Raw genomic sequence first — 10,296 nt, 5'->3', positions numbered from 1 at the left:
TGAATTGTTCTATGATTCTATGATTATCACAACTGTAGGCCCATTCCCGTGTGTTACATCTTTGGGGCTCCTTGGTCATCCGTGCAAGCTCGTTGCAAGTTCTTTGGAGCTACCTGGGTGTAGTTGGTTCTTTATTAGTCTCTTCCCTTGTCCTGTGACTAATGAAGGTGAGCAGAAGGGATTGTGTGGTCAGGCAAACAAATGCAGTGTTTATCTGAGCAGTGCCATCAAGGAGCTCCTCTGCCTAGTAGAGTTTGAGTCCTGCTTGTAGTTGCAGGGTTGGTTCCAAACGCAGCAGGTCGGCATGTTCTGTTTGCAGCAGGGCAGTCCATATGCTCTGACTGCATGTCACATCCCGCCCAGGAGAGGGAGGGACAAGTAACTTAGATTCCTAGTGTCCCAACAGTGGGGACTGAATGATAACCAGGAAAAGACCAGGCACACAACAAACTGCAGCAAGCTGCGGGTTACTTAGTGACAGCAAGGAGATAGCACAGTAACAACTTCTAACAGGCAGTGTTATACTGAACTATGAGAAATAAGCTTAAGCATAAAGTAAGCAAGCAGTATGACAGGCCTTGCACTACGTAGTGAGAAAGGGGAAAGAGAGAGAGAGAGGAAAGAGAGAAGGGGAGAGAAGGGGAGAAAGAGAGACCAATCACCGATCCGGATTCCTATGTTGGACCCACCAAGGAAGGTTGGTGGTAAATGAGAATTTCATTGATGCAGACGTCTACATTTTGTGTTGGCATTGCTTCTGCACCAAGCTTCTTGAAGCAGTTTTCAGCCTGCCTATTTGAGATGTATTTGCTGCTGGTGTTAATGGTGTAAATGAAAGCTTTCAAAGGAGACTTGGAAGGGACCTCAGTCTCTCTGCACTGCATATTTCTTTTAGTGGCAAAGTAAATGAAAGAGGTAGAGTACTTAAAATAGCATCCTTTCTTTCACACAGCAAGATCTCATGGGAAACTAGTATGTCTCTAGTGTTGCATGTAGATGGCAGATTTCTCTGCCCTGTGGCTGAGACCAAAAAAATACATGTGGCCTCAGAGCTGGATGTTTTAGGCTGGGCTCAGTATCATGCAAGGTGCAGCGACTTGACTTCCAGAGCACTCAGCCAGTAGGTGGAACCAGCTTATCATGTGTATTCCAAGTGTGGCTGAAGAGAGACAATACATATGCATGCCTGGTTTACTTTGTCTTTAGGATTTTTAGCACAGTGCCACATAGTAACACAGTCTCTTAATTTTTCTCTTATTTCTCCAGCCCAATTCCAAGATGTCCATGGTGGCTAGTGCAGGTGCGGATGGGGCAGGCACAGCTGGTGCAAGTGTGGTTCCTGCAGCTGATAAGTCAAGCACTGAGGTTGGTCAACACAGTCCTCGGGAAAAGCATCCATTATAATAATGTCTCAGGAAGTATTTCTCTCTGAATCCATTTAGAAAAAATAAATAGATGACTGCTGAGGTACTGCGATGTAGTAGTTATGTACAGTGGTGAAGGGCTATGTGACAGAATAGGTAACAAACTAGTGGTGTGTCATTTGTGTTTTGTCAAACAGGCCTTATTTAGAACCATTTTTACCACAGCTAGCATAAAATTAATTACTCTTTATCTTCAGTTACATCTGTATATGTATGTGTGCATATCAGCTGGTGTAAACACAAGTGATATTGTCACTGACACTGGGGCATGAGCTCAAGAACAGTTCTCACTGAAAAATCTAGCAAGAGCAGGAATTACTGAAAGAAAGCTTTTGATTTGATTTCCTGCAGTTTTCTAACGATTCATCAGATGATTCAGACAAATTTTTCTTTCTACAGCATGATAACTTACATAATGGTTTCTTTATTTTTTAGCCTGGTATGGATGAGTCAGCACTAGATAGCCTAATAGATACTCTAGGTGGACCTGAAGAAGATGTGCCTCCTAGTCCTGTTTACACTGGTCCAGAAGTTACGGTATTTCACATTTTTTATTTTTTAGAAGATTAATCTCTAAAATATCTCCATAGTTGCTTGCTACTGCATTGATTCAGTATTTGTTGCTTTGGTCTGTTAAGAGGTAAAACAGAGTTTGCACAGTTGCATTTTAGTGCTTTCGGTAATACGGAAAGGAAGCAGTTATGTAGGTACTGCCATAGAAAACAGTAAAATGTCAACAAAAAAAGTTTTGAACTGGCTTCCAAGCATGGTCTCCAGTACATATACAAAAGGCAGTGATGGAGGTGTAAGAAGGTGCAGTACTCAGCGGTGGAAAAGTTTTGGAATTTATAAGTATTTCAAATTCAGTCTAGGTACAACAATACTTTCTGTGGCCTGAGACACTGAAATGGCTGATGTTAATGCAAAGGGAATCTGAAGCCAGCTGAGATAAACATGCATGACACTGAGTTCTGAAAGACACTGCGCAGTCAGGGTCCAGGACTGGCCCTCGTACTGAGGCAACCCTCATGCTTTCTTTCCAGAAGTATCTCTATAGATAGCTCTACATTGCAAGTTTACTTCAATAAATAAGAATACAAAAATGTTAATGCATGCATTCTTTTCACAGGAAGATATATCTTCAAGATACTTGGAAGAAATGGGTAAACGGGAAGGTAGTCTCCCTCCAGAGTACGTTAAATTGCTGAAGGTTAGTGAGTTAAACAAAAAAAATAATTTCTTGTGTGTGTTTTCTTGCATATTGTATGATTTTGATTCTCATTTGGTACAAATTCTCATTTTAGAGCAAAGGGGATGGCAAAGATGGAGTCCCACCAAAAGTAGATGAAAAGGATGAAGTAAGGCTTATTTTTTATATATTGTAAGTTGAAAATAACCCAATTATGATTCAGTTCCTAGGAAAATTTTGATGTTGCCTGTCTTCCAAAAATCCCAGGAAGTGGGAGAGGTCTGCAGGGTGCCAGATATCATAGATACTTAAAAAAAACTAAATAGAACTTGGCACAGATGTTTCTAATAAAGAAGTAGGAATTTGAAGCTGAAACCAGTTAAATAAATGCTCCCAGAGACATTTGATGTAGTAATAACAAAGGGAAGAAATAATGTCTGTGTGTGCAGGAGTCTCTTTGTTACGTCTTTAGCAAAGATTACTTGAATTTCAGTATCTAGCAAGAGAATTCTGTAAGCTGGCTTAATTTTACTGTTGATGAGTTTAACGTGCAAAAATAAAAGCTTACCTGAAAAATGAATCAGCCAGTGAGGGAAATACCTTTGTTTTTCCTGTGACAGCAGTATGTGCTCATGAGGTCACTGAGTGAGAGAATATGGATCACATCCCAATTTTAAACCAAGTGTGACAGCACTGGTATTTGAACTCCAATAATCATAACCTAGTTTGCAATTTCTTGCTCAGAAGCCGATGACAGATGACGAGCTCGCAGAGGCCCTGTCATCTGACTTTACCTGTAGTGCTGCTGCTGCTGAAGAAAAGAACACAAGTCTGACAGAGGTACTAATACTTTTCTTGCCATTGCATGCCTTTATTGCAGTGAAACTTTGCCATTATTATCTTAATGTTTCATGTTAAAACGTTCTTGACAATGTTAATCTTTTTATTTTTGCATGCTTCTCTGTAATCTCATATCTCTCATAGAAGCCAAGTAAGGAGGGAGAAATTGTGCAAGCTCAAGCAGCAAGTTCAGTCAAGACCTCAACTCCTCCTAAGGAGAAGAAAACAAAATCGAAAGAGGTATACACGTGGTCACTTTCTGGCTGGTTAACTTCGGATTAAAATTTACAAGCACATGTTTTATTTTATGTATGCCTGATCTTGTAAAGATGCTCATGATCCTTGTTTTCAGTTGCAAATCCTGTTTATCACAGAAAGAATACTGATAACAGGAAACTGCCCTTGCTCAGACTCTGCTGTACCTTAGAGATGTTGCCTGTGGGTCACATAGTTTTTCTTCTGCGTTCTTCTGACTAGGGGAAATAAAGTAGGAAAATTTAGGTTATGTGCAGTGTGTTTAAAACTTGGACATGATGTAATTTTCCAAACCTTTCTTTTCTTTGCTCTGAAGAGAGCAAGTGTGACGTTATACAGTCTGGGTTTCCAATGTCTAACCGTATGGCAATTCTGTTGTGTGATACTGTGCTTTTTTTGCTGGCTTTCTTTTTTCTTTTTTTTCTTTGATTTGCCATATCCTGCAAATGTGAAGTTAAGGAAATTGGGTGATGCCAAACAGAAATGACTGGTCTGGTGCTGGCTGTCTGCTTCTCATACAGCGTAAAAGATATGTAAGGTAAAACTTGTGTTAATTTAAAGAAAGAATGAAATGGTTTGCATGTTTTTCTTAAATACAGGAAATTGCAGCTGATGCAGTGGATGCTCTTCTTGATACTCTCGGTGGACCTGAACCTGAACCTGAAGAAGATGTTACTCCTGTTGTAGAGGTGACAGAGGTACAATCTTCCTGCTTTTGGACTTGCCCATGGAACCCAGAGTCCTCTTGGCTAGATACTGTACAAAAGTGTAAAATAGTAACAAAGTTACAGATCGCTGTAAGGAAAGTCTGAGTCTTGGGCGACTAAGAAAATTAAGAAATCTCAAGTAGATACAGGTAGAGTAGAATATAGTAAGAAGGTAAAACGATGAGCGTTCCATCTGGCTGTACAGTAGCTGTTAGCTACACTTGCTTGTTTTTTTTTCCTGAGCACTGGATACAATTTTAAGCAAGCTTTTGCCTGTATTTGCCATTCAATTTCTTTTAACTTTTCAAGTTCTGGGTGCATTCCTCTTTCCATGAGACCCCATTATCCTTCTAGTTTGGGTCTTGCCTTTCTCTGTGTTTTCTAACACTTTTGTTTTTCTTCAACAGTTAGATTTTAGCAGTAGCTCTGTGTTCATAAGCTGTACTTGTTTAGTGTTAAACTTCTTTTAGTTTTGCAAACTCTGCCTGTAACCCTGCTAATATGAGTTATTTCCCCTGTCTTGACATACATCTCAGAGCAAACACATGGCAGGGAAGTAGCAGAAAATCGTTTGTTGCCAAGTGAAGATGTTGGAGCTCAATTTTGACCAAAAGAAGCGTGTTGTATGTTGCAGATTGAGTCAGTCGAGGCCTTCACATGACTTCATGAAGGAGCTCCAGAGAACTGAAGGCTGTGTTTCACTAGCAGTGATGGAAAAAGATAAAGAATTATGGCTTGTATAATCAGAGTGATGAAATCCAAGGAAGCCTGAGGATTTTGTACACTCCCAACATTTGAAAAGTACTTGCCACAAGTACTTGCTCTACATGGTGGTTGAAGTTTTTTGGAATTTAAAATAGCCATATTCACTTATGTCATTGATTCTTAAACCATGATGATTTTACCACAGAAATTTGATATGAATATATTGAGGAATTTTAGTATCTTTATATATGGAATAATCTTATCTGATGCTAGTACTTTGTCGAACAGTAGGCTGAAGAGTCTTGTTAGTAAACTTAAATGCACTTTGAGTTTTTATTTTAATTTCTCTAAGTATTTTTTTTGTTCTTTCTTTTTAAGGCAAAAGCTAAAGAGAAAAAAGAAGAAAAGGTTGGGGAACGTGAAGATACGATACCTCCAGATTACAGGTTAAAACCGGAGTTGGTAAGTTTTTTCATCTCCATTGCTCTATAAATAGGGCACTGCATCTCACGCTTCTTTTGGGCATGGAAAGAGAGTGGGGAAGACAAGCAAAACAAGTATTAATCAGTGGCTTTCTCCTGTTGGTGATTTCTGTCTCTAGTTTCCCTCCTTTGTGGTTGTGACTGGTTTTTTCAGGCATTCTGAGCAAAGATCTGATCTTCCCAGGGCACACATTCCTTCTCCAAGAGTGGTGTTTCTTGTGTCTGATGTTTGACCTCAGTGCTGTAAAATCCATGCCTTTGCAGAAGCGCTCTTGGGTGTCACTTTGTAACATAACCTTGAAGCATTATTGTAAAATGGTGTGAAAATGGCACTAATTTTTTCAGATTGTCACTTCAGGTGATGGAGATCAGTTCAAGGTTAAGTGAAACAATAGACTTGAGGTGTGTTCCATAAAGTTCAGAATTGAAAATGTCCTTTATTAGCATAACTGATGTTAGCAAGGTTGCTGTATAAACTGGCCTTGCTGGGGCTGAATGTTAATGTTCTGTTTTGGAAGGAGCAGTTTTACACCTCTTTTTAGAGATTTCAAGACTGCCTGACTGCAGAGCTCAGATTTAACCCCCCCATTTGTTCGAGTGCAAAAGCTTGTCTTTTGCACTCAAAGCTTGTTTTACTACTGGATGAATTCTTCCTGGGTTACTGTGGAGTTAACTCCTGCTGCCTATTGACACTGGTAGGACTGAATACCTTCTGGTCTCTCAGCCCATCTGTATTGTGCTACATCACATTTCCCTTTTATTTTTTGTCTACTTACCTAGCCATGTAAGAATTGTCCCTCTTTAGAGGAATTATTGTTACTTTGTCACTGATTTCATCTTGTGTATACCATTTATTTTGTATTATGTTGCTGATTATGGAGCATGGCACATCTTATAGCAATGGATGATAATATTTACTTTGCTTTTAGGATAAAGATGGAAAACCAATATTGCCAAAGCCTGAAGAAAAACCTAAGGTTAGAAAACTGACAATATTGTACAAGCGTGAATAGATAACTGTTTTCTCCCTCTCTGTCATTACTTTTCTCTCTGCTTGTGTGTTTACTTGCTTGAACAAAACCTGCAGATCCAAAGTGTGAAGTGAAAGTTGGTTTTATTGAAATTCACTGTCTCCGAATGAAGGATTCGTAGTAGGAGAAAGGTTTAAAGACTGCTAAGATAGGAGAGGGTTGCAGAAATGACTGCTGACACAAGAAGACTCTGTGGGGAGTTAGTGTGAGGTACTCTGTACACGTCTGCTAGAGCTGCTGAATGACAGGGAGAGGTGAGGCAGGAAAATCCTTTGTTTTTCCTGACAGTTTCCTCTCATTAGTCATCAAATATAGAGGAACATGATTGGGAAGAAAAAGAAAAAAGCTGCTGTGGGCATTTTCATGATCACAAAGAGCAACTTGGACTTCACAAAAAGGATATATCGTGGCTTAGAAAGTGCGAGATAGAATGAAAATTTGTAATGTTACAAAGATTAATTTAAAGTGCACAGGAGGAAAGCAAAAATTGGGAAAAGGAAAGGAACAGTGCACTGAAGAAACTAACTGCTTTACTTTGCAAAGGCTGTGAGTTGAGGAGTGCTGCTGAAATCAGAGAAGTATGCGAAATGAGTGTGAAGGTCAGGACCAATATGACGACGGCAGCACTGTGCCTTTTTGGCACAGTCATTTGTATTACTCAAGTGTGAGATACGGAGGAAGACAAAGGCAACGATGAAAAGACTTTGTCTCGAAAAACTTACATGTCAGGTCTTAGACATGCAGTCGTCTTGAGTGGGTGATGTGAGAGCTGCACTGAAGGAACACCCACCAAGCATGTCACAAGGAAAGAGGAGCCAGGCACTCATGTGAGGAGACAGTCCTTCCTTTCTCACAGGGAGTGCCGAAGAGGTGGCACATGCACAAAAAAAAAGCTCCAGAGGAGGATCGTGGCATGAATTAAGGGAATTTGTTCCGTAGCTTGACAAAAATCTGGTACAGAACTAAAGCAGAAGATGAGTTCAGAACCTTGAGGGCTTATGCTGAGAGAATTAAGTGGTTAGCAGAAAAGTAAGTATTCCTGTGCACCTCCATCAGTCAAATGGTTGTCCTGGAAGAGAACCCCAGGGATATCAGAGTCACATTGCAGTATTTTTCATAGCACTACGTCACTGTTTGTAATTTGAAGAAAGTGATTTTGAGCAAGACGTGTTCGCCAGTATTCCTGTGATATCGCCAGTATTTTAGATCTGTGAAAACAAAACAAGGAAAACCAAAAAGGTTATGTCATCAGACCTGGCAGTGCTGGGTTAGCAGCTGGACTCAAAGATCTTTAAGGTCTTTTCCATGATTCCTGTGGGCAAAGGAAGGAAAGTGGGGGGGAAATAAGAGACTCATCGTACACATTTACTCATTTTACATACTATGAATTTAACCAAATGACCCCTAGCCAGTTAAGTTCCATGTAGCAAATGAATGGCAGTGAATGCTAGCAAGGATTTAACCATTTGGGTATAAACAGAAGGATCTCAGGAGCATTAGTAATAGATCATAGAAATGTATAGTACACATAGTACTAGATCACATAGTATCAACAGGTTGTAGTAGGTCACAGAGCAGGGAACTAAAACTGCCATTTGTTCACTTTTCCCTGAAACGTGTGCAGTGAAAGCCACACAGAGAGCTTCCATGTGACATCGCCTCTCAGGGAACTCTGCTTCTGCTGGAGAAAAATAAAAAAAATAATAAAATGGGAGAATCATAATCTGGCGGTGCTGCTTTCTATTACCTGTATGTATTTTATACTTGAAATATTATAACAACTTAATACTGTTATAGTAAATAGTACCTAGTAAGTACTATCATATTTTTTTCCTAGTGGAGAAGTGGTATTTTGCTTTTCAGTAGCCTTGCAAACAGTATTGAACATGATGTTCTCTACATTGTACTGACTTTTGATAACAAGACAACTGACTCATTCTGAGAAGCGATTTTATTAATTTTTAAGTACTGCAACATTCATGCTGTTTTCTTGCACATAAACGTGAAAAGTTGTTTTGGTTTAGGCTACAAAAGTTTTCCTGCTTTTTGAGTAATTGAAATATAAATCTTGAATAAATAAATTAAAAACAGGCAGTGAGTCACCTATACCATGTCTTCTTTTTTTTTTTGCAGCTTTTGAGTGAAACCGATCTTGTTGATGAGTTTTCCAAAGACTTTGCCTGCCCTGCACAGCCAGTAGTACAATCCAAACCATCGAAGCCCAGCAGCACATCCAAAGTACGTCTTTCTAGTTCACTGAAGATGCCGACACTGATAGATTTACTAAGACTGGATAGTGCTGTTGTTCTTTAAAGAAAACTATTTTCTTCTGTTTCATTTTTTTTCCCTGCTTTTGCCCTCAGTGGAACGTACAGTATTGGCACTTAGTCCTTAACTGAGAGGTTTTTACCTTTAAATTTAGACTTTTCTTTCTCATTTTGTACTGTATTTAAAAAAAACCAAAGCAACCAAAAAACACTTTAACAGGTACATTTAGGATTTCTGAGCATATTCAGTAAAACGCAGTGTAACTGTTCTCTTTCAGAAGCCTTCAGATCCAGCGTCTGCAAAAACTACTGAGGCTGAAGTAGTCCCTCGAGCCGCAGCTTGCACTGTGCAGTCTTCAGCTCCACCAACTGTGTCTTCAGTGAGTAGTCTTGGCTGGAGATAAAGCAAGGCTCAGTGCTTCTTATGTGTTGGTATAGCATGTTGTTGAGACACTAATTTCAGTATTGCGTGTCCTTCCTGTGTAGAGGTAAGCCACAAAGGCTGAGCACTTACAGAAAAATCAAGTCCAGCACAAACTGAATGGGGAAGGTCAGTGACCTTAACAGAGGAAGCCACACTGACAGTTCTTGTGGCTTCATTTATCTCTAAATGCTCTAAAACAGATGCTGTTTGTGAACTTAATAGATACTGCAGGAAAAGACAAATTGCATGGTAGAAAATCGAAATTGTCTTAATGTTTTTGGAAAATGGCATTGATGGTTAGTATTCTTGCATTTCTTCTCAAAATGTGTATGCTTCTATTAAAAAACAAAACAAACAAGACCCCTGTGAAACATTTTTGATTTGAGTCAGTGTTTGGAAAGGAGAAGCCTGTTCACAGAGCAACCTCTGTCGAAGTTTGTTGTGCCTTGAACTTGTCAGATTCCAAGCACATGAAGACAGTTAGGGAGAGAAGCATTACACTTTCATAGTTTGCCTCTCAGTTTTTACCTTAAGTGGTGTGTGGCTGGCCGTGGTAGAATATGAAATGGTTTCTTCAGCCCCCAAACTAAGCTAAAACTCAAAGTTGTTTCAGACTGTTATCGTTACCCTGACAGGTTGGTCGCGTGTCAGGTGAAGCTCTGGAAGCCTTGTCCAGCAGCCTGGGGAAGAGGGAGCCTGACACCGGTGAAAAGAAACCTGCTGTGGACAAAGTTAAGGTAGGGACACCATCAGACCTTAAAAAAATACATGTTGGTGTAATTTGCTTCAGTGGTACTGTATTTCCTCAGGCTAGAAACAATTTAGAGATAATATTGTGAAACCAGTTGTGTTCTGCTTAGGGAGTGCTAGTAGCATTTCAACACAGCGAGTACATTTTCTTCGTAATTTTGGTTATCAAAGTAAAGTAGTTCACTCATCTTCTGAAAACTGCATTTTCTGAGTGTCTTGACT

At 39.7% G+C, this 10,296-nt stretch overlaps 1 protein-coding gene across 1 annotated transcript in view; it reads left to right on the top strand.

Moving 5' to 3' along the window:
- Positions 1–1,266: 1,266 nt before the first annotated feature.
- Positions 1,267–10,296, top strand: part of CAST (calpastatin) — a gene marked incomplete at its 5' end in the record, with an annotated part of 17,049 nt that continues 8,019 nt past the window's right edge. The window contains 12 exons of the mRNA XM_009870958.1: positions 1,267–1,365; positions 1,860–1,961; positions 2,554–2,634; positions 2,729–2,782; positions 3,358–3,453; positions 3,598–3,693; positions 4,308–4,406; positions 5,499–5,582; positions 6,532–6,579; positions 8,767–8,871; positions 9,179–9,280; positions 9,960–10,061. Coding sequence (XP_009869260.1) covers positions 1,267–1,365; positions 1,860–1,961; positions 2,554–2,634; positions 2,729–2,782; positions 3,358–3,453; positions 3,598–3,693; positions 4,308–4,406; positions 5,499–5,582; positions 6,532–6,579; positions 8,767–8,871; positions 9,179–9,280; positions 9,960–10,061 — 1,068 coding nt within the window. The remainder of the gene's footprint in view (positions 1,366–1,859; positions 1,962–2,553; positions 2,635–2,728; positions 2,783–3,357; positions 3,454–3,597; positions 3,694–4,307; positions 4,407–5,498; positions 5,583–6,531; positions 6,580–8,766; positions 8,872–9,178; positions 9,281–9,959; positions 10,062–10,296) is intronic.

The sequence above is a fragment of the Apaloderma vittatum genome, unplaced genomic scaffold (genome assembly GCF_000703405.1).
Source record: "Apaloderma vittatum isolate BGI_N311 unplaced genomic scaffold, ASM70340v1 scaffold21980, whole genome shotgun sequence".
Lineage (NCBI taxonomy): Eukaryota > Metazoa > Chordata > Aves > Trogoniformes > Trogonidae > Apaloderma > Apaloderma vittatum.
Note: the sequence above shows the minus strand (reverse complement) of the source record. Positions and strands in the feature narration are given on the sequence as shown.